General features: G+C 45.6%; 1 protein-coding gene across 1 annotated transcript in view; it reads right to left on the bottom strand.

Annotated features, from left to right (window-relative positions):
• Positions 1-714: 714 nt before the first annotated feature.
• LOC139277385 (testis-expressed protein 264 homolog) overlaps positions 715-24,415 on the bottom strand; it is a 488,096-nt gene continuing 464,395 nt past the window's right edge. Inside the window, exon 4 of the mRNA XM_070895777.1 lies at positions 715-1,207. Coding sequence (XP_070751878.1) covers positions 909-1,207 — 299 coding nt within the window. The 3' untranslated portion in view covers positions 715-908. The remainder of the gene's footprint in view (positions 1,208-24,415) is intronic.

Here is a 24,415-nt window from a genome sequence, read left to right as displayed (position 1 = left end):
GAATTCCTTCAAGCAAGAGTTGGACCCGTTTCTGGCTGGGGTGGAGTTCATTACATACAGAAGGTAGATATTGCAAGGAATTATCTGGGCCACAGTGATCTCCCGGACTGGTTTTCATCATCTAAGGGTGATCGAAGAGGAATTTTCCAGATATCCCCCCCCCACCCCCAACTTGGCCTGAGGTTTTGGTCGGGGTTTTTGCCTCTCCCAGAATCACATGGTTTTGGGTGGGGCGAAGAGTGTACATATTGTATAACAGTTATCTGGGACAGGCTGGGTGGACCAGAGGGTCAATTCTTCTCTGTCACTGTTTGTATGGTTGTAATATTTGGTCTGGAGGGGACTTTGTTTTAACTCACATTAGACTATTACTATAAATGCTAGATTCAGCTCAACGAATGGTTAACTCCCAGAGGTACATAAGCCATTTATAATGTTGATTAGTATGGTTCAAACCCATGACATTCTAAAAGGTGACACAGGCCCTTCCCAAACCTCCAGACCATGACATTCATACAGGCCAAACCAGTGGTTCAGCAGAATGTGACAGCGCCTCTTGTGGACAAGTGAAAAAAGTCAGGAAACCTTTCGGGAAAAAATGAAGTGGAACTGTTGGTGAAGTGCAAGAGGAAATATCGAAATATAGAACTCATCTATAATTGTTAAAACCAAATTATTTGAATTTATTTTAAAAAATGATTAATATTGCTCAAGTTTGTGAATACAGCATTGTATACACACTGATACAAGCTCCCATCTTCAAACCATAACTTCAAGCTATTTGATTGGTTAACTACTACATTTTTCTGGAGTTGCAGCAAGCCTTCAGTAGCCAATGGACACAGGAAATATACCAGGCCAAATTGTATGCGAGGTCCCAACTGGATCATTACATATTCCCTTTATTTTTATTCTTCCTCTATTCTCCTGATATCCAAAGATTTTTTTGTATCTGTCAGATGATCCTTCCTTGCCTTGGAGCCCTGCTGAGTGACCCTGGGCCGTTCCCCATTATCGTGCACTTCTAGGTCGAGTTCCTCAAAGGATGATCCGCTTGCCACTGACTCGCTTCGGTCGCTCTTGTTGTCACTGTCCTCGGGCTCCCTGTAGGTTAGGCCGGGAATGAATGACATTGCTAATGATGGTTCCCTGCTCTCTGTGTAGGCCTCATAAGTCACCGAGCTGTTGTCACTGAATGAATCTGCACCTGAGGTAAAAGGAGAAACGGTCGGCCAAGATTGATACCAAATATACATCGACATCAGAGGCCTTACTACACATCTTTAGTAATGTATTAGAAAAAGATCTGCCAGAGGACTGGCAGATAGCTAACATAATACCTTTATTTAAGAAGGGAGATAGAACATGTCCAGAGAATTATGGACCAGTCAATTTAACATTGGTGGTAGGAAAAATAATGGAATCCCATCTAAAGGAGAAAATAGAATAACATCTAGAAACCAAAAATATAATAACGAATAGTCAGCATGGATTTTAAAAGGGAAAGCCTTGCTTGACCAACCTCATTGAATTTTTTGAAGAGGTAACAGAGAGAGTAGACAAGGGTAATGCAGTAGATGTAATTCACCTAGATTTTCAAAAGACCTCGATAAGGTACCCCATAATAGAATGATGAACAAGGGTAATGCAGTAGATGTAATTCACCTAGATTTTCAAAAGACCTCGATACGGTACCCCATAATAGAATGATGAACAAGGTCAGAGAATGCGGAGTCAGGGACAAGTAGCAGAATGGATAGCTAGCTGGCTTTGAGACAGGAAGCAGAGAGTAGGGATAAAGGGTAGCTATTCACAGTGGCAGAAGGTGGGTAGTGGTGTTCCACAAGGATCAGTACTGGGACCACTGTTCACAAATTATATTAACGATTTAGGCTTTGGAAACACAATTTCTAAATTTGTGGATGACACAAAATTGGGGGGATAGTCAATACTGAGGAGGACTGCAACAAATTACAGGAGGACATTAATAAACTTGCAGAATGGGCATATAATTGGCATATAATACCTCACAGATAAATGTGAGGTATTACATTTTGGTAGGAAGAATAGGGAGGTCACTTATTACTTGGAGGGTGCAATTCTAGGTGGGGTAGAGGAACAAAGAGATCTCGGAGTACAAATACACAAATCACTGAAAGTTGTGACACAGGTTAGCAAGGCCATAAAAAAAGCAAACCAAGCACTAGGGTTTATTTCTAGAGGAATAGAATTGAAAAGTAGGGAAGATAGATTAAGATGAGGAAAGGCAGGAGGAGGCTCGAGTGGAGCATAAATACCGGACTGATTGGGCTGAATGGCCTGTTTCTGTGCCATATATCCTATGTAATCATCAATGCACATTTTATAGCAGCTTTTCCTGTATAAAAAATACAAGATAATGAAATTCATTCAGCTCCTTATATCTGTGACCTGCAGCAGACCAGATCATAGACTCTGGCCAACCACAATAACCTGCATTTCACTGCACCCTTCATGCAGAAGAATGTCTCAGGATGTTTTACCAGAGGGTGAGGATATTGCCAATGGGGAGAAAAGGGTGGCGTGGAGGGGGAGATAGAAAATACCAATGGAGGAGATGTCCAGGTTTTACACAGCCAGTTGTAAGCTGAAAGTCAAGTTACTGGGATTCAGCGGTTGGGCTGACCTGCTGGGAGATACTATCTTCAGTGCAAATAGCCCCTGGTTGAAGGGAGCAGAAACTATTTGGAGTTAAAATCCGCAGACGACAGACATGTGCAGCTGTCCTGAAGCAACCTACAGCCATTAATATTAACATCCCGACTTGCTAATGCAGACTCTGCTTTTATGTGGGATTCATCAGCTCTGTTAATACTTGGACCATTTCCCATACCTTGGGAGTCTACTATCAGCAAGGGCAGACATCGATGCCGAAGTCCAACATCACCTTCAGTGCGCCAGTGCAGCCTTCGGCCGCCCGACGAAAAGAGTGTTCTAAGACCAGGATCTCAAACCTGGCAGCAGGCTCATGGTCTACAGAGCAGTAGTGATACCCAACCTCCTATATGCTTCAGAGACATGGACTATGTACATTAGGCGACTCAAATCACTGGAGAAGTACCACCAACGCTGCCTTCGCAAAATCCTGCAAATCCATTGGCAGGATAGGCGCACCAACGTCAACTTTCTCTCTCAGGCCAACATCCCCAGCATCGAGGATTTGACCATGCTCAACCAGCTCTGGTGGGTTGGCCACATTGTCTGCATGCCCGATACTAGACTCCCGAAACAAGCACTCTACTCCGAACTACGTCATAGCAGGTGAGCCCCAGGAGGGCAGAGAAAATGCTTCAAGGATACCTTTAGAGCCGCCTTGAAAAAATGCAACATCCCCACTGACTCTTGGGAATCCTTGATCCAAGGCTGCTCAAAGTGGAGGGGGAGCATCCGAGGAGGCACTGAACACTTCGCCAGGAGCACACGAAGCCAAGCACAAAAAACGGAAGGAGCATACACCCGTCCCTCCAACCACCGTCTGCCCCACCTGCGACAGAGACTGTAGATCCCACATTAGTCTCATCAGTCACCTTAGAACTCATATAAGTGTGGAAGCAAGTCATCCTCGACTCCAGGGGACTGCCTAAGAAGAGAAGTAATACTTGGTCATTGAGGGGAGGGTAGTGCTGGGAAGTGAGAGGGGAGAAGGCCACATCGAGGTCCTCTACTGGAAGCAGATTGGTAGAATTAAGTGCCTCCAGGAGTGGTGAGTGGCTGTCGTGTTTCTGGCTGGGGGCTGGAGGTGTTACTACCCTGCACAGACTCTCCCTTGATCACAGGGAAGGTCTGTGGTCAGACCATGAGAGTTGGGATGTTGCCCTTGCTTTGCTGCCTGTGTTCTGCCGTAGTGAAAACAAAGTGGGTTCCACAACACTGTGAGCCCCAACACACTGCAGAAATCATGTGAATGAGGTGCCTGATGGAAAGTCACTGCCTCTGGTGGTACCTGTCGGTTATTACAGTTATTCGCAAACAGAGTAAAAAGAACCAGTGTTCATTCTTTAATAGGTGTTAATGAGTCATACAGAGAATGGATGAGGTACGGGTTATATTACACTGGGTGTATAGAGGGTATGTGAGGTGGTGTATGAGATACGGTTATATTACACTGGGTATATAGAGGGTATGTAAGGGGATGTATGAGGTATGGGTTATATTACACTGGGTGTATAGAGGGTATGTAAGGGGATGTATGAGGTATGGGTTATATTACACTGGGTGTATAGAGGGTATGTGAGGGGGTGTATGAGATATGGGTTATATTACACTGGGTATATAGAGGGTATGTAAGGGGATGTATGAGGTATGGGTTATATTACACTGGGTATATAGAGGGTATGTGAGGGGGTGTATGAGGTATGGGTTATATGACACCGGATATATAGAGGGTATGTGAGGGGGTGTATGAGATATGGGTTTATTGACACTTGGTGTATAGAGGGTATGTGAGGGTGTGTATGAGGTGTGGGTTATATTACACTGGGTGTATAGAGGGTATGTGAGGAGGTGTATGAGGTATGGGTTATATTACACTGGGTGTATAGAGGGTATGTGAGGGGGTGTATGAGGTATGGGTTATATTACACTGGGTGTATAGAGGGTATGTGAGGGGGTGTATGAGGTATAGGTTATATTACACTGGGTGTATAGAGGATATGTGAGGGGGTGTATGAGGTATGGGTTATATTACACTGGGTGTATAGAGGGTATGTGAGAGGGTGTATGAGGTACGGGTTATATGACACTTGGTACATGACCTTAGAGCATAGATGCTGTGAACCAATATCAATTTTATTTTGGACCAGACACCAAACACAAGCCGAGTTCTCTAATGGTCTTGTTTCTCATCAAATGAACATTTCCTTTTGCTGCAGGGGATTATTCTCCATTGGCACTCCCGCGAGGAGTTTGTGTATTGTTGGTGCCAATGGGTGGAGCACTGGGGATAATTGAAGCTGTAAGGGTTGATTTCCGTTTCTCATCAGTCCAGCTGTTGCACTTTATTCCTCTGACCTTCAAAATTTGCTTAAGTACCTATTAATCGAGTCGCTAAATGAAGACTGTCGGGCTTTATGAGACAGATATGTTGGCATGGAGTGATTGTCATTAAGCTGCAAGGCAGTAAATGCTTCAGTCTATTTAACAGGCTGTCTATTTATAGAGAATGAGACAAAGGAGCTGCAGCTGATCGATACGAGCGGCCGCTGCGGCGGCTCAGTCCACGGCCCAGGGACAGGAATGATTCCACTCGATCGAAGACACGAAAAGGAGCAATGTAAATGACTCAAATGGCAATAGCACAGGAGAAAAGAAAAGGAATGATAGAAAAAGAGTTGGAATGAGACTGAGAGAGAGGAGGAAATGGAAATATACGGAGACTCAGCAACAACTTGCATCTGGATGTTGTCACCCCTTTGAAAAAGTATCGAAGTAGAGACACGGAGTTCGCCCCAGTGTCCTGTAAAGTATTTATCCCTCAACCAACATCACTAAAAACAAAACAGATGATCTTGTCATCATCTCATTGCTGTCTGTGGGATCTTGCTGTGCACAAATTGACTTGCGTTTCCCACATTGCAACATTCACTACATTTCAAATGTACTTAAGTGGTTGAAAAGTGCGTTGGTGCCTCCTGAGGTTGTGAAAGTTGCGACATAAAAAATAAATTTCTTCTTATGTGGATCGGTGTCAAATTTACTGTTTTGTCTTTTAACACTGCTGTGAAGTGTCTTGGGACGTTTTAGTACGTTAAAGGCGCTATATAAATACACATTGTTGTTGTTTATATAAGCACCCTTAACGAAGTAAAACGTCCCAAGGCGCTTCATAGGAGCTTTATCAGAAAAAATTTGACACTGAGCCACATAAGGAGATATTAGATATGTGACCAAAAGGTTGGTAAAGAGGTAGGTTTTAAGGAGAGTCTTAAAGGAGGATGTAGTGGTAGAGAGGCAGTGAAGTTTAGGGAGGGAGCTTGGGGCTTAGGCCACTGTAGGCATGGCTGCCAATGGTGAAGAGATTAAAATTGGGGATGCGCAAGAGGTCAGAATTGGAGGAGGGCAGAGATTTCGGTGGGTTGTGGAGCTTGAGGAGATAGAAACATAGAAAATAGGTGCAGGAGTAGGCCATTCGGCCCTTCGAGCCTGCACCGTCATTCAATAAGATCATGGCTGATCATTCCCTCAGTATCCCTTTCCTGCTTTCTCTCCATATCCCTTGAACCCCTTAGCCGTAAGGGCCATATCTAACTCCCTCTTGAATATATCCAATGAACTGGCATCAACAACTCTCTGCGGCAGAGAATTCCACAGGTTAACAACTCTCTGAGTGAAGAAGTCTCTCCTCATCTCAGTCCTAAATGGCCTACCCCTTATCCTAAGACTGTGTCCCCTGGTTCTGGACTTCACCAACATCGGGAACATTCTGCCCGCATCTAACCTGTCCAGTCCCATCAGAATCTTATACGTTTCTATGAGATCCCCTCTCATCCTTCTAAACTCCAGTGAATAAAGGCCCAGTTGATCCAGTCTCTCCTCATATGACAGTCCAGCCATCCCTGGAATTAGTCTGGTGAAACTTCACTGCACTCCCTCAATAGCAAGAACTTCCTTCCTCAGATTAGGAGACCAAAACTGAACACAATATTCCAGGTGAGGCCTCACTAAGGCCCTGTACAACTGCAGTAAGACCTCCCTGCTCCGATACTCAAATCCCCTAGCAATGAAGGCCAACATACCATTTGTCTTCACCGCCTGCTGTACCTGCATGCCAACTTTCAATGACTGATGAACCATGACACCCAGGTCTTGTTGCACCTCACCTCTTCTTAATCTGCCACCATTCAGATAATATTCTGCCTTCATGTTTTTGCCCCAAAATGAATAACCTCATATTTATCCACATTATACTGCATCTGCCACATGTTTACCCACTCACCTAACCTGTTGAAGTCACCCTGCAGCCTCTTAGCGTCCCCCTCACAGCTCACACCGCCACCCAGTTTAGTGTCATCTGCAAACTTGGAGATTTACACTCAATTCCTTCATCCAAATCATTAATGTATATTGTAAAGAGCTGGGGTCCCAGCACTGAGCCCTGCGGCACTCTACTAGTTACTGCCTGCCATTCTGAAAAGGGCCCGTTTATCCCGACTCTCTGCTTCATGTTTGCCAACCAGTTCTCTATCCACGTCAGTACATTACCCCCAATACCATGCGCTTTGATTTTGCACACCAATCTCTTGTGCGGGACCTTGTCAAAAGACTTTTGAAAGTCCAAATACACCACATCCACTGGTTCTCCCTTGTCCATTCTGCTAGTTACATCCTCAAAAAATTCCAGACGATTCATCAAGCATGATTTCCCCTTCATAAATCCATGCTGACTTGGACCGATCCTGTCACTGCTTTCCAAATGTGCTACTATTTCATCCATAATGATTGATTCCTACATTTTCCCCACTACTGATGTCAGACTAACCGGTCTATAATTACCCGTTTTCTCTCTCCCACCTTTTTTCAAAAGTGGTGTTACATTAGCTACCCTCCAGTCCATTGGAACTGATCCAGAGTCGATAGACTATTGGAAAATGCTCACCAATGCATCCACTATTTCTAGGGCCACTTCCTTAAGTACTCTGGGATGCAGACTATCAGGCCCCGGGAATTTATCAGCCTTCAATCCCATCAATTTCCCTAACACCATTTCCCGCATATTAAGGATATCCTTCAGTTCCTCCTTCTCACTAGACCCACTGTCCCCTAGTACATTCGGGAGGTTATTTGTGTCTTCCTTCGTGAAGACAGAACTGAAGTATTTGTTCAATTGGTCTGCCATTTCTTTGCTCCCCATTATAAATTCACCTGAATCCGACTGCAAGGGACCTACATTTGTCTTCACTAATCTTTTTCCCTTCACATATTTATAGAAGCTTTTGCAGTCAGTTTTTACGTTCCCTGCAAGCTTCCTCTCAATACTCTATTTTCTCCCTCTGAATTAAACCCTTAGTCCTCCTCTGTTGAATTCTAAATTTCTTCCAGTCCTCAGGTTTGTTACTTTTTCTAGCCAATTTATATGCCTCTTCCTTGGTTTTAACACTATCCTTAATTTCCCTTGTTAGCCACGGTTGAGCCACCTTCCCCATTTTTATTTTTACTCCAGCCAGGGATGTACAATTGCTGAAGTTCATCCATGTGATCTTTAAATGTTTGCCATTGCTTATTCACCGTCAATCCTTTAACTATCCTTTGCCAGTCTATTCTAGCCAATTCACGCCTCATACCATCGAAGTTACCTTTCCTTAAGTTCAGGACCCTAGTTTCCGAATTAATTGTGTCACTCTCCATCTTAATAAAGAATTCTACCATATTATGGTCACTTTTCCCCAAGGGGCCTCGCACAACAAGATTGCTAAATAGTCCCTTCTCATTGCACATCACCCAGTCTAGGATGGCCAGCTCCTTAGTTGGTTTCTCGACATATTGGTCGAGAAAACCATCCCTAATACACTCCAGGAAATCCTCCTCCATTGCTACCAGTTTGGTTAGCCCAATCAATATGTAGATTAAAGTAGCCCATGATAACTGCTGTACCTTTATTGTACACATCCCTTATATCTTGTTTGATGCTGTCCCCAACTACTACTGTTTGGTGGTCTGTACACAACTCCCACTAGCGTTTTCTGCCCTTTGGTATTCCGCAGCTCCACCCATACAGATTCCACATCATCCAAGCTAATGTCCTTCCATACTATTGTATTCATTTCCTCTTGTACCAGCAATGCCACCCCGCCTCCTTTTCCTCTCTGCCTATCCTTCCTAAATGTTGAATACTCCTGGATGTTGAGTTCCCAGCCTTGGTCACCCTGGAGCCATGTCTCCGTGATGCCAATTACATCATATCCGTTAACTGCTGTCTGCGCAGTTAATTCGTCCACCTTATTCCGAATGCTCTTCGCATTGAGGCACAGAGCCTTGAGGCTTGTTTTTTTCACACACTTTGCACTTTTAGAATTTTGCTGTACTATGGTCCTTTTTGTTTTTTGCCTTGGGTTTCTCTGCCCTCTACTTTTACTATTCTCCTTTCTATCTTTAGCTTCTGCCTCCATTTTATTTCCCTCTGTCTCCCTGCATAGGTTCCCATCCCCCTGCCATGTTAGTTTAACTCCTCCCCAACAGCACTAGCAGACACTCCCCCTTGGACATTGGTTCCGGTCTTGCCCAAGTGCAGACCGTCCGGTTTGTACTGGTCCCACCTCCCCCAGAACCGGTTCCAATGTTCCAGGAATTTGAATCCCTCCCTTTTGCACCACTCCTCCAGCCACGTATCCATCTGGGCTATCCTGCGATTCCTACTCTGACTAGCACGTGGCACTGGTAGCAATCCTGAGATTACTACTTTTGAAATCCTACTTTTTAATTTAGCTCCTAGCTCCCTAAATTCGTCTCGTAGGACCTCATCCCGTTTTTTACCTATATCGTTGGTACCTATGTGCACCCTCCCTTTTCAGAATGTCCTGCACCCGTTCCGAGACATCCTTGACCCTTGCACCAGGGAGGCAACATACCATCCTAGAGTCTCGGTTGCAGCCGCAGAAACGACTATCTATTCCCCTTACAATCGAATCCCATATCACTATAGCTCTCCCACTCTTTTCCCTGTCCTCCTGTGCAGCAGAGCCACCCATGGTGCCATGAACTTGGCTTCTGCTGCCCTCCCCTGATGAGTCATGCCCCTCAACAGTACCCAAAGCGGTGTATCTGTTTTGCAGGGGATGACCGCAGGGAACCCCTGCACTACCTTCCTTGCACTGCTCTTCCTGTTGGTCACCCATTTACTATCTGGCTGTGTACCCTTTAGCTGCGGTGAGACCAACTCGCTAAAAGTGCTATTCACGTCCTTCTCAGCATCGTGCATGGTCCAGAGTGAATCCACCCGCAGCTCCAGTGCTGCAATGCGGTCCGTCAGGAGCTGGAGGCAGAAGCACTTCCCGCACACGTAGTCGTCAGGGACACCGGAAGCGTCCCTGACTTCCCACATAGTACAGGAGGAGCATAACACGTGTCCAAGCTGTCCTACCATGTCTTAACCCTTAAGATACACTTAAATTGGCAACAACAATGCTAAAGGTTACTTACTGATATAGAAAAGAAAAAGAAAAACTATTCACCAATCACCAGCCAATCATTTACCCCCTTGGCTGTAACGTCACCTTTCGATTTCTTTCCACTTCTTTTTTGCCTTCTATCCTTGCTGCAGCTGCAGTGGCCGGGACTTTATAGGCCTCTCGACGCTCCCTGGACTGCCCGAACTCCTCCGAGATTACAGAGAGAGGGAGGGATGAGACCATGAAAGGATTTGAAAACCATGATAAGAATTTTAAAATCGAGGCATTGTCAGACTGGGAGCCAAATGTAGCTCAGTGAGCTCAGGGGTGATGGGTAAACGGGACTTGGTGAGAGTTACAATACGGGCAGCAGAGTTTTGGATGAGCTTAATTTATGGAGGGTGGAAGATAGGAGGTCGGCCAGGAAAGCATTGGAAAAGCCAATAGAGGTAACAAAGGTATGGATGAGAGTTTCAGCAACAGAGGAGCTGAGGCAGGGATGGAGTCGGAGGATGCTATGTAAGTGGATATAGGCGGACTTTGTGATCTAGTGGATATGTGGTTGTAAGCTCATCTTGGGGTCAAATACGACACCAAGATTGTGAATGGTCTGATTCAGCCTTAGACAGTTGCCAGGGAGAGGGATGGAGTCGGTGGCTAGGAAACAGAGTTTGTGATAGATACTGAAGACAATGGCTTTCGTCTTCCCACTACTTAGTTGCGGGAAATTCCTACTCACCCAGTCCTGGATGTCAGACAAGTAGTGTGACAAATTAGAGACAGTGGAGTGGTCAAGAGAGGTAGAGCTGGATGTCATCAACATTCATGTGGAAACTGAAGCTTTGTTTTTGGATGTTGTTATTTACTGGCAGCATGTAGATGAGAAATAGGAGAGGGCCAAGGATAGATGCTTGGGGGACACCAAAATGAAGCCTCCCTACTGAGTCCAACAATACTCAATGACTGCATTTAGCCTCCAAGTGGATTCCATTTTGATAGGAATATCCAAGAGGGAAATTCTTCACAAATGCCTTTTCAAACCTGCACATACCAATACATTGTGGTTTTCTCTACATTGGGGAGACCAAACGCAGATTGGGTGACCGCTTTGCGGAACATCTCCGTTCAGTCCATAAGTGTGACACTGAGCTTCCGGTCGCCTGCCACTTTATTTCCCAGCTCCACTCCCACTCCGACATCTCTGTCCTTGGCCCGTTCTAATGAAGCTCATAGGCCCATACAGTAGAGCCTGATCTCCAGTCATCTCGGACCCCCTTGCCACTGGACCAAGACCTTGCTGGACCAAGACTTTGCTCTGCTAAGCCCCTGTGGTAGCCGGTGTGCAATGGCCACCCCACATTAAAAGAACTCACGCACAGGCATCTCCCACCCTTCAAAATGAAGTTCTGGACCTGGAACGTCAGGACCCTTGTGGACAACTCCAACAGCGACAGACCGGAACGCCGCACAGCTATCGTTGACATGACTGCCCTACATAAGACCCGGCAGGCAGGAGAAGGCCAGCTCAAAGAACAAGGTGGAGGTTACACCTTCTTCTGGAAAGACAAACCAGAAGAAAAATGCCGCCTCCATGGAGTTGGCTTCACCATCAAAGAATGAGCTGGTAGGCTGTCTCAGAGACTCCCTCTGCGAGATAAGCAAACATCTCATGACTCTCCGACTTACCCTTATCCGGAACCGGTACACCACAGTCAGCAGCACTTACGCCCCAACACTCGACGCAACAGATGAGACTAAAGAGGAATTCTACACCAGCCTCGAACATTCCTGTCCAAGTCTCTACAGACAACAAGCTGATCCGCTTTGGCGATTTCAACGCCAGGGTCGGCAAGGACACAGACCTCTGGGGAGGCGTGATCAGCAGAGAGGGGGTAGGGAAAACCAACTCCAGCGGTACCCTGCTCCTGACAAAATGCCTAGAACATGACCTTGTCATCGCCAACACCTTGTTCCGTCAGAAGGACAAGTATAAGGTATCATGGCAACACCGTCGCTCCAACACTGGCATCTGCTCGACTACGTCATCGTCCGAGCCAGGGATTGCAAGGACGTGCGCATCACCCACGCCATGTCAGGAGCCAACAACTGCTGGACGGACCACCGCCTAATCAGCTTTGTCATTAACATCAATTTAGCCCCAAAACAGCAACAGAAACAATGCCACAGAAAAATCAATGTTGGGGCACTCAAAGGCCCAGTTAAGAAAGCCCTATACAGCCAGTGCCTCACTGCCAACATGGCGACCCTTGATGACCCCGAGACACAGAGTGCCCATAGCCCTTGGTCTGCCCTCAAGGCCGCCATAACCAGCGCCTGCTCGGTCACTCAACCAGGAAACGCCAGGACTGGTTTACAAGATCGACCAGGAGATCCAGGCGCTAATAAGCATTTCTGAACCTAAAGCAGCAACCCAATTCGGGAGCAGCAAAGCAGCTCTACAGGCAGTTAAAGGCCGAGGTCCAACAAAAAACCCGCGACCTAAATAGTTGGTGGATGGAAAAAGCACAGGAGATCCAGCAGTTGGCTGACAACCAAGACGTGTGAGGTTTCTTCAGCGCAGTCAAGTTCACCTATGGTCCAAGCACCCAAGGCCCCACCCCACTTCTGGCCAAGAATGGAGAGGCAGTCATTAAGGACACCGAGGCAGTCAGGAAGGAGCACTTCGAAGATCTCCTTAACTGAGACTCTGCCTTCGACGCGAGTGCCCTCGACTCAATCCCGCAGCGTGCTACCCGCCACCATCTCAGCAAAACCCCAGCCCTGCATGAGGTAGCAAAGGCCATCCATCAGTTCAAGAACAACAAGGCAATGGGAGCAGATGGAATCCCCACCGAGGCACTGAAGTATAGTGGAGAAGCACTATTGGCACGAATGCATGACCTCATCTCTCTTATCTGGAAGGAGGAGAGCATGCCAGGAGATCTCTGAGATGCCGTAATCATGACCATCTTCAAAAAAGGGGACAAATCCGACTGCAGCAACTACAGAGAAATCTCACTGCTGTCGGCCATTGGGAAGGTCATTGCAAGAATCCTCCTCAATCATCTTCTCACGGCTGAAGAGCTTCTCCCAGAGTCGCAATAGGGAATCCGTCCACAAAGGGGGACAACGGACATGATCTTCACCACACGACAACTACAAGAGAAATGCAGGGAACAGCATCAACCCTTGTACCTTGCCTTCTTTGACCTCACAAAGGCCTTTGACACTGTAAACCGCAAGGGATTATGGAGCGTCCTCCTCTATTTTGGCTGCCCCCAAAAGTTTGTCACCATCTTCCGCCTGCTCCACGATGATACGCAAGCCGTGATCCTGACCAACGGATCCACCACAGACCCAATCCACGTTCGGACCAGGGTCAAGCAGGGCTGCGTCATCGCACCAACACTTTTCTTGATTTTCCTCGCTGCAATGCTCCATCTCGCTCTCAACAAGCTCCCCGCTGGAGTGGAGCTAAACTATAGAACCAATGGGAACCTGTTCAATCTTCACTGCCTCCAGGCTAGATCCAAGGTCGTCCCATTCTCTGTCATTGAACTACAGTATGCGGACGACGCTTGCGTCTGCGCACACTCAGGCCAAACTCCAAGTCATCGTTAACATCTTCACCGAGGCGTACGAAAGCATGGGCCTTATGCTAAACATCCGTAAGACAAAGGTCCTCCACCAACCTGACCCCGCCACACAGCACTGCCCCCCCCCAGTTATCAAAATCCACGGCGTGGCTTTGGACCATTTTTCATACCTCGGGAGCCTACTATCAGCAAGGACAAACATTGATGACGAGGTCCAACACCGCCTCCAGTGTGCTGGCGCAGTCTTCGGTCGCCTGAGGAAGAGAGTGTTTGAAGACCAGGACCTCAAATCTGGCACCAAGCTTATGGTCTGCAGGGCAGTAGTGATACCCACCCTCCTGTATGGCTCAGAGACGTGGCCAATATACAGCAGACATCTCAAAGCACTGGAGAAGTACCACCAACGCAGCCTCTGCAAGATCCTGCAAATCCACTGGGAGGATCGATGCACCAACGTCAATGTTCTTTCTCAGGCCAACATCCCCAGCATCGAAGCACACTCGACCAGCTCCGTTGGGCGTGCCACATCATCCACATGTCAGACACAAGACTCCCTAAGCAAGCGCTCTACTCGGAACTCCTACACGACAAGCGAACCCCAGGCTTGGCAGAGGACACCCTCAAAGCCTCCTAAATAACATCCTCACCGGCACCTGGGAATCCCTGGTCAAGACCGCCCAAAATGGAGGAAGAGCATCCGGGAGGGCGCTGAGCACCTTGAGTCTCATCGCCGAGAGCATGCAGAAATCAAGCACAGACAGTGGAAGGAGCGTGTGGCAAACCAGACTCCCCACCCACCCTTTCCTTCAACAACTGTCTGTCCCACCTGTGACAGAGCCTGTAATTCCCGTATTGGACTGTTCAGCCACCTGAGAACTCACTTTTAGAGTGGAAACAAGTCTTCCTCGATTTCGAGGGACCGTCTATGATAATGACCTAATGAAGCTCAATGCAAGTTCGAGGAACAACACCTCATCTTTCATTTAGGCACTTTACATCCTTCTGGACTCAACATCGAGTTCAACAATTTCAGATAACCCCTGCGCATTTTTGGCTTTCTTTCCCCCCCAACCCTTGATTTTATGGGTTTTGTTTCTCTTCTTTTTTCCTCTTTGTCTCTTATGACGGCTGGTAATTATTCCGCCATTCACACCCTATCTAGACTGACCTTTTTCTAACTTCTGTCATTACCATTTCAATTTGGCCCATCATCCCTTTTGTCTCTCTAATCTCTCCTGCCTTCCACCCTATCATGGACCTTCCCTTTTGTTCTTTCTTCCCCTCCCCCTTTCAGCGTTCCTTAAGAATATTCTTTTCGAATATTCGGCAGTTCTGACGAAGGGTCATCGACCTAAAACATTAACTCTGTTTCTCTCTCCACAGATGCTGCCTGACCCGCTGAGGTTTCCAGCATTGTCTGTTTTCATACCAATACATTGTTCCCATCAGCACATGCTCCCAACATATGAAAATGACAGGTAGGAAAAGATCAGCTGGTGCACCAAGCCTGCCCCACACTCACGATGCCTGGAGCATGATGACTAAACACTTTCCCCCCTCCAGTAGCCATGTCATTTCCAGGGAGAGGCAAAACGCCAAAAAGGGTGAAAAAATCTGGAAAATTCCTCTGCCAGTCCCTCAGGCAATTCAAACTAGTCCAGGAGATCCCATGGACCATACTTAAAGTAACAGTTAAATCACTTTGTGGCAGAGTTTGCGCCCACACAATAGCAATGAATCCTGCATTACGGTTAAGGTTAGGAAGGAACCAGGACAAAAGCCCGACTGACTCCCCCGAAAAGGTGCAGGATAGTGGGGCACTGATAATAAAGCAATTTGAAACCAGTCAGGATGGCACTTGGGAACTCTCCCGATTTCCCATGTAGCAGTTTCGCCCCTGATGCAAGCAGAGTCACAGAGATTTCTTGCAAACAGTCGCCAAATCCTGGAGAGCATTAGTATCATCGTGAAGATATCTGCTGGGAGTCCAAGATGTGGCCAAAAACCTCCACAAGCAAGCTCAGTTCAGCAGTGTCTCTTTTAAGCAGGGATAGAGCCAGGAAAAGTGGGGAGAGGAGGAAAGAACAAAAGGGAAGGTCTGTGATCGGGAGGAAGGCGGGAGAGATTAAATGACAAAAGGGATGATGGTGCGAGGCAAAAGGGGGTGGCAATGGGACATGTAAAGAAACAAAAGAATGGTCTAGAGGTCAATGATAACAATACAACCAATACCAGCAGCTGTTGTCCGAAAACATGGGAGCAGTGGTTATGATCTGAAATTGTTGAATTTAATGCTGCAAAGTGCCTAATGAGGTGCTGTTCCTCGAGCTTCCATTGACAGTCATTGGAACAGTGTTGGAGGCCGAGGGCAGGGAGGTCAGAGTGGGAGTGGGCGGAGAGTTCGAATGACAAGCGACAGATGCTCAGGGTCACGCTTGCAGACTGAATGGAGGTATTCTGCAAAGCGATCACCCAATGTACATTTGGCCTCCCCAGTGTAGAGGAGACCGCATTGTGAGCAACGAATACAGTATACTAAATTGGAAGAACTACAAGTAAATCGCTGCCTCAATGGATTGAACGTTTGGGGACCTGGACAGTAGGAAGGAAGAAGGTATTTTGCATTACATTAAAGGCACTATATAAATACTAATTATTGTTGTTATTATCATAAGAAGACAAAGCACATGTTAGGAAGTGTGCAAAAGGCATGATATCCCGTTTGCATGTCAAGGGGTATGCAATGTTACATCCCTCGAGTTATGCCGTTGTATAAGATATTGGACACTGTGAGTCACTCAGAACATAAGGTGTGGGATCTGGTAATTAACTCCAATGAACCTGAAAAGATATCTAAAGTAAGACCCTAAATTTGTAAAAGCCAATGGCTGTTGTTGTGCCTCAAACATTGTTTCAATCTCGAACAATAAAGATAATTATCGTAAGTCCCCCCTGAATTAGAACTGAAAATATCACCCCTAGGATTTAGTTGTCTCTGCTGTACTTGTCTAGCTCTCAGCCATGCTTCGAAAGGAATTAATTAGCACAGAATTAGTAACTAGCAAATGCCATTTACTGCTCTGGGAAGAAAATTAAAATCTATAGTCTCGTTTGAAGCTCATTAGTTTTAGAATCATAGAATCATAAAAAATTACGACACAGAAGGAGGCCATTCAGCCCATCATGTCTGTGCCGGTCGAAAAAGAGCTACACAGCCTAATCACACCTGCCAGCACTAGGTCCATACCCCTGTATGTTACTTTAGTGAACATCTAAGTACCTTTTAAATGTGATGAGGGTTTCTGCCTCTACCACCCTTCTAGGCAGTGAGTTTGAGACTCCCACCACCCTCTGGGTGAAGAAATGTTTCCTCATTTCCCCTCTAATCATAGAAACATAGAAAATAGGTGCAGGAGTAGGCCATTCGGCCCTTCGAGCCTGCACCGCCATTCAATGAGTTCATGGCTGAACATGCAACTTCAGTACCCCATTCCTGCTTTCTCGCCAAACCCCTTGATTCCCCTAGTAGTAAGGACTACATCTAACTCCTTTTTGAATATATTTAGTGAATTGGCCTCAACAACTTTCTATGGTAGAGAATTCCACAGGTTCACCACTCTCTGGGTGAAGAAGTTTCTCCTCATCTCGGTCCTAAATGGCTTACCCCTTATCCTTAGACTGTGACCCCTGGTTCTGCCAACTACTTTAAATCTATGCCCCCTGGTTGTTGACCCCTTCGCTGAGGGAAATTGGTCCTTCCTATCCACTCTATCTTATACACCTCAATTAAATCTCCGCTCAGCCTCCTCTCTTTCCAGTTTTCCCGTCCTGGCAGCATCCTCGTAAATCTCCTCTGCACCCTATCTAGTGCAATCACATCCTTCCTGTAATGAGGTGACCAGAACTGCATGCAGTACTCATGCTGTGGCCTAACTAATGTTGTATACAGTTCTAGCATAACTTCCTGCCCTTGTATTCTATGCCTCAGCTAATAAAGGAAAGCATTCCGTATGCCTTATCGACCTGTCCTGCTACTTTTAAGGATCTGTGGACATATACACCTAGGTCCCTCTGTTCCTCCACACCTCTCTGTTTCCTCCCATTTATTGTGTAATCCCTGGCCTTGTTGCTCCTCCCCAAATGCATTACCTCACACTTTTCCGAATTGAATTCCATTTGCCACTTTTCTGCCCAACTGACCAGTTTATCGATATCTTCCTGCAGTCTGCAGCTTTCCTCCTCACTGTCAACCACACGGCCAATTTTTGTATCATCTGCAAATTTCTTTATCATGCCCCCTACATTTACGTCTAAAATAAGGGACCGAGCACTGAGTCCTGTGGATCCCCACTGGAAACAGCCTTCCAGTCATAAATGCTCCTCATAACCATTAGCCTTTGCTTCCTGCCACTGAGCCAATTTTGGATCCAATTTGCCACTCTCCCTTGGATCCCATGAGCTTTTACATTTTTGATCAGCCTACCATGTGGGACCTTGTCAAAAGCTTTGCTAAAATCCATGTAAACTACATCAAACGCACTGCCCTCATCGACCTTCCTTGTTACCTCCTCAAAGGACAAAATCAAGTTAGTCAGACATGACCTTCCCTTAATAAATCCATGCTGACTGACCTCGATTAATCTGTGTCTTTCTAAATGAAGGTTTATACTGTCCCTCAGAATTGATTCTAGTAATTTGCCTACCACCAAGGTTAAACTAACTGGCCTATAAATTGCTTGGTTTATCAGTCCTCCGTTTTTAAACACTGGTACAACGTTAGCAGTTGTCCAATCCTCTGGCACAACTCCTGTCACCAGGGAGGATTGAAAAATGATAGTTTTTATAGAAAGAAAGAAATTATATAGCGCTTTTCATGACTTCAGGTTGTCCCAAAGCACTTTACAATTTATGCACATCAAAGTCTCACTAACAGCAATGAGTTTAATGACCAGGTAATCTACTTTAGTTATGTTGGGCAAGTATTAGCCAGAATACCAGGATAACTCCCCTGTTCTTTGAACAGTGTCATGGGATCTTTTACGTCTCCCTGAGGGCAGATGGGGCCTCGGTTTAACGTCTCAGCCAAAGGCTAGCATCTCCGCCAGTGCAGCACTGGAGTGTCAGTACTAGATTTTGTGTTCAAGTCTCTGGACTGGGGCTTGATCGAACGACCTTCTGACTCCGAGGTGAGAGAGCTAGAGGGCTCTCTAGCTCTAATCTCACTGTCCAAGTTAAATTTGACTTTTCACTCCCTTGCTTAGCTCTAGTCACATCCTTTGTTTTTTTTAATGCTTTTTCATCGCCCCTTTGAAGTGATCTTTGTCTATTAGCCACCAGCTTTTACATTTTTTAACCAGCTTTTCAAAAACCAGGAAACTCCCAGCAGACCCATCTGCATTCAAAGACCGGTAAATGTTTCGGGTACGAATCGAAGTTCCGATGAAGGGTGCCCAGAAACGTTAACCTGTTTTCTCTTTTCAGGTGCTGTTGTGCTATTTTGATTTCCCAGTTTAAATGTTGCTATCTCTCCAAGTTAAAACAGCCTGTGTTTCATCTATATTTGCATTGTGGTTCTTTATCCTCAATGTTTTTCAGGTTGAAAGACTTGGTCACTGTTCTCCCATCTTTGACTAAGATATAAATCCCACTATCAGAGCAGTCAATGCTCTTGTGTGCCACAGATGTAATTACTGCCTGTGATTTTAGCTAGACTGTGTTAATTGTGCACAGTGATTAAATGGCAGAATGTTCAGAGTATTTAATTGGTCTTGGGGCGAAGTTGCAATCAATAGCACTGGATAAAGTAAGGGTACACGCACATTAATAATGATTCATTATATACAGTAACGACAGCAGTTAGCATATTGAATGCAATTTTGAAACCTTTTACATCAATAGAAGAAGTATGACATATATTTCACATCCTTAATGTGGGTAAATGAAAGTTTTGGGAGGAAGGATTGGAACTTCATCTTATTAATTCATTCTTGAACTGGTTAAGTGGTTCAGTTTAAAGGGGCCCACACAAATAATCCCAGAGTCGGCCTCAGTTGAGTTAACTGGTCTTAGTTGCAGCAGTGTTACTGGTGATACAACTGGTCTCTGAAGTTGCTTTCACATGGGCATTCGAGGGTCCTGTGCGCTGCCAATGTCCAACACAGGGACTCTCGCACACGTGGGGAAACACCAATGTAAAGTTGCCGGATTGGTTACGATTGGCAGCTGTGGAAGTCCAGTTTTACAATGGGTTTTCCTGGTGGTGAGTCTAAGTGAATCTGGAAACTTTACATTGGGAACATAAGCAGAAACTGCTGAAAGCACACAGCAGGTCAGTCAGAGTCCATGGAGAGAACAGTTCCAGGCTGGATGGGCCCTTCCAAAAGGCAGGGCCTGAAACCCCTCTTTTCCTGCCTGCTCTCCCCACAGATGCTGACTGACCTGCTGGATGTTTCCAGCATTTTCTGCTTGCCTATCGGTTTTCCAGCATTTGCAGTTTTTAGCTGTTTATTTGTAAAGTTTACAGTAAAGGCTGGCATCAAATGCACGATTCCCTTGCCCAGAGCCATTGGAACCACTCGAGGGTTTAATCGGAAATCAATCATTTATCTTTAAGGCGCTGAACAAGTCCCTGTACATTTTCAACATTTCTTGTTCTAACAGAAAAACATTTGGGTATAATGGACATTGTTGTGTAAGGGTCTTACAGTGGCACATCTTTGTAACAAGAAGTACATTTATATTGCCTTTCACAACCTCAGGACATCCTCAAATGTTGAGAGAGCCGACGGGGCTCAGTTCAACGTCTCAGTTGAAAGATGGCATCTCCGATAGTGCAGCGCTCCCTCAGTACTGCACTGGAAGTATCGGACTGGATTATGTGCTCAAATCTTTGGAGAGGGATTTGAACCCACAACCTTCTGAGTCAGAGGTGAGAATGCTACTACTGAGCCAAGGCTGACACTTAGCTAGGAGTCATACCGTGAGAGGCATGCTACATCAGACTGTACTATAATAGGAGCTGTGACATATCAGTGAGTGAGTGAGTGCTGTGTTGAGAATCGTCAGCACCCCTAAGTAATCTGGCAGGGTTCAGGCTCCTGACTGCATTGCAATGACCACTGCTAGAGGTCGAGTGCAGACAGGATTGGACTTGCCCAGAATGCCCCCTACAGTGGAATAGCCTTCTGACACTCACTGTTTGGGTTCACACGTGAAGTGTGTCAGCTGACTGAGGTAGAAGAAGGTTGGCAGCACCTGTGGAACTGCACCCCAACATGAATCAATGCATTCAGCAGAGACAGGGAAGAGATAGGAAGGGGGGAAATATATCTAGAGCATTGGGGGGACATTGTTAAATCATAGCACCAGCTGCAGAGAAGGAAACTGTTCCCTAGCAACCAGCGCAAGTCTATGTAGTCATGGATGGTCCAGGAACTGGGCCTGACCACAGTTCTCCCAGCTGAGGTTGACAACACTTCAAACATCTACAGTCGAGACTTAGTTTCATGGGCCACTGAGCAACTCTGTTCATCTGGGCCCAAAAACACTGCCTTCTCAAAGAGAAACAAACCTATTTTATCACTGAGGCCACAACATCATTATATTCTATACTTCAATGGCTGCTCCATGATAGGAGAGTTGTCTGTGTTCATTTTGCTCTTTTGCCTCCGTGCAGTTACGATGTTCTGTCCTAGATCTCCATTCCATCTGCATATAATCTGACCGTGTTCATATTCACTGCCTCTTCCAGCCATGGCTTTGAAAGACTGCCTTCACAGTAGAGTGAGCCCATTGAGCACTGTGCGTTACTTGGGGCTAGAGCACATGCTCCTTCACAATGATGTACTTGCTCTCGTCAAAGCAGCGTGGCTGGCTGAGAGAAATATTTATAGACACGAAGTACCTCAAGTAATGCTATGTTTGACATTTATTTGTGCCGGCGGATTGTCACACAAGAAAAAGATCAGCGAGTGGATTTCAGCAACATTTGTGCAGGACGTTAAAAAATTATCTCTGACAAACTTGTGCTTTCTTCGGAATGTCATTTGTCCTGTAAGATAAGTGCTGGGTTTTTCAGAGATGTCATTAAGGTGGGTAATGGTAAAAGCCACTATTTCTCCTTACTGAAATAAAAGGGTTTTTGGTCTTCAAAGCCATGAGCTCAAAAGCTTAAGATCATGGTGATGCTGGAGTCGGGAAACAAAACACTTGTAGAGTATTGTACCCTCAGCAACTATTAAACTGGCTGATATTCCTCTCCCCTCCCCCTGCCACTCACTCTTCTCTTCTCCCCCTTCACCCTCCCCTTCCTCCCCATCTCACCCTCTTCCACTACCACTCCCTCTTCCTCTCAATCTCTCCTTCCACACTCTCTCCACCTCCCTCGTTCCCCCTCCCCTCCCTCTGCCCCCCTGTCTGTCCTCCCTTTGCACAACCCTCCCTCTCCATCACCCTCCCCTCCCCGTCCCTTTCCGCCTTCTGTTCCCCTTACCTTCCCCCTTCCCAACAATGATATTTATTAATTATCCCTGAAATTTTGATGTTCATGGAAAAGCTCCTGTGTAGCTTGAAGTTATCACTGGATATGCTGCTTTATATTTTTGTGGGGCCTCATTAAAACTAAGTGAACATACGTTAAAATGACTTGGTGAACACTGCTGAAATGTTACAGAGCAGGAAGTGTTGTTGCAAATTGCAGGTTCTATTGGTGACCCCAACATAACAGGGCATCAAAAACTAGAGTGACTAGGGGCAGTTTACAACTGGAGCTCTGATCTGGTGGTTGGGGGTTGACCAGGGGGGGAGAGTTGAAAAATCGTGTCTTCCGACCGAATTCTCCCCAGCATCCTGGCCAATATTTATCCCTCAATCAACATAATAAAAACAGATTATCTGGTCATTATCACATTGCTGTTTGTGGGAGCTGGCTGTGTGCAAATTGGCTGCTGCGTTTCCTATAATGCAACAGTGTTTGCACTTCAAAAGTTCTTCTTTGACTGTAAAACACTTTGGGACGTCCTGAGGTTGTGAAAGGCGCTATATAAATGCATTTCTTTCTTTCTTTCTCGAGCGGCCAATGGGTGGGACCTTTGATTTTCAACTTTCAGCTGCCCAGTGCCCCGATTTCCAGCGAGAATGGGGCGAGCTGCAGCTGAAAATCTCACGCTGCCGGGTAAATTTCAGCCTGAAGGCTCCTCCTAAACTAGGTATTTTATATTCTAAGCTAGAGGCTTCCCAAAATTCAGTCACCTGTATAATATATGACTGTCTTAGAAAATCCTGGTTACCACTCCACAGTCAACAATTACATTATGATGATTATTTTAAATTGGTTAAGCAATATTTTTATTTAACCAGAACAATACCATTAAAATAGTGAGTGTAGGAAGTTCATGCAAACTTGCTCCTGGGCTAATAGAGTACAGCATAATTTGAAGGCCTTAAACACTCTCAGAACTTGGAGCTAGACCTAAACAGAACACTCTCCAGTGGACACTCTTTTCTCAAAATTGCAGCGATCAAACAGCCCATAATATACAATCTGTTACAGCCTCCAGATAAATGAGGATCAAATGTGTAATAAAGATCCCATGGTATTTCTTCGATGGACATGGAGCTTCCTGGCACCCAGGCCAACTGATCCCTCAGCCAAAACACCACAAAAAACTGCTCATTTATCTAATTGTGGGGACTGTCTGTGAGCAAATTGGCTACTGCGTTCCCCCACATTACAACAGTGACTACACTTCGAAAGTACAGTCCCCACTAATATAGCAGGTGCATTATTGGGAACACGATTTGCCCGCTATATACGATGGCTGGTATAACATGGTAGACAGTTAAAATTCTCACAGACAGGAGCAGGATCTATATAAAAACAAATGAAAAATACTAAATTAAAATTAAGAACGGAAAAGAGAAGGTGTGGCGTAGCCAGATAAGGAATTGTGTGGATACCATTTATTCAGCAGGGCCAGGTGTACTCCCTGTGTAACTGTTGTTTATCCAGCAGGGTAAGGATTAGCAATGTTTGGAACAGGAGCAGGCCATTCAGCCCCTCGTGCCTGCTCCGCTATTCAATTAAATCATGGCTGATCTGTACCTTAACTCTATTTACCTCACTAAGATCCATATCCCTTGATACCCTTACCGAAGAAAAATATATCGATCTCAGTCTTGAAAGCTCCAATTGACCCCCAGCATTCGCTGCCTTTTGGGGGAGAGAGTTACAGATTTTTTTACTAACCTTTGTGTGGAAAATGTGCTTTCTGATTTCCCTCCTAAATGGCCTAGCTCTAATTTTCAGATTATGTCCCCTCGTTCTTGATTTCCTCATCAGAGGAAATAGTTTCTCTGTATCTACCCTATCGAATTCTTTTAACACTTAGATCAGATCACCCATCAATCTTCTAAAGTCAGGGAATACAAGCCAAGTTAATGCAACTTGTCCTCATAATTTAACCCTCTAAGCCCTGGTATCATTCTGTCATTGCTCACTGTGTAACTTTCGGAAGCTGTTTATTCAGCAGGGCAAGGATCAATCACTGTGTAACGGTATGGAATTCCATTTTTTAATTTCACAGGATTAGGAGTAAAGCACTATTTACAGCATTTGTGTAATGGTAAAATTCAAGCTTATTCTGCAGGGCAAGAGTTAAAACATGAGTCACAGCATTT

Source organism: Pristiophorus japonicus, chromosome 12, assembly GCF_044704955.1.
Source record: "Pristiophorus japonicus isolate sPriJap1 chromosome 12, sPriJap1.hap1, whole genome shotgun sequence".
Classification (NCBI taxonomy): domain Eukaryota; kingdom Metazoa; phylum Chordata; class Chondrichthyes; family Pristiophoridae; genus Pristiophorus; species Pristiophorus japonicus.
This window is presented reverse-complemented; position numbering and strand designations above follow the sequence as displayed.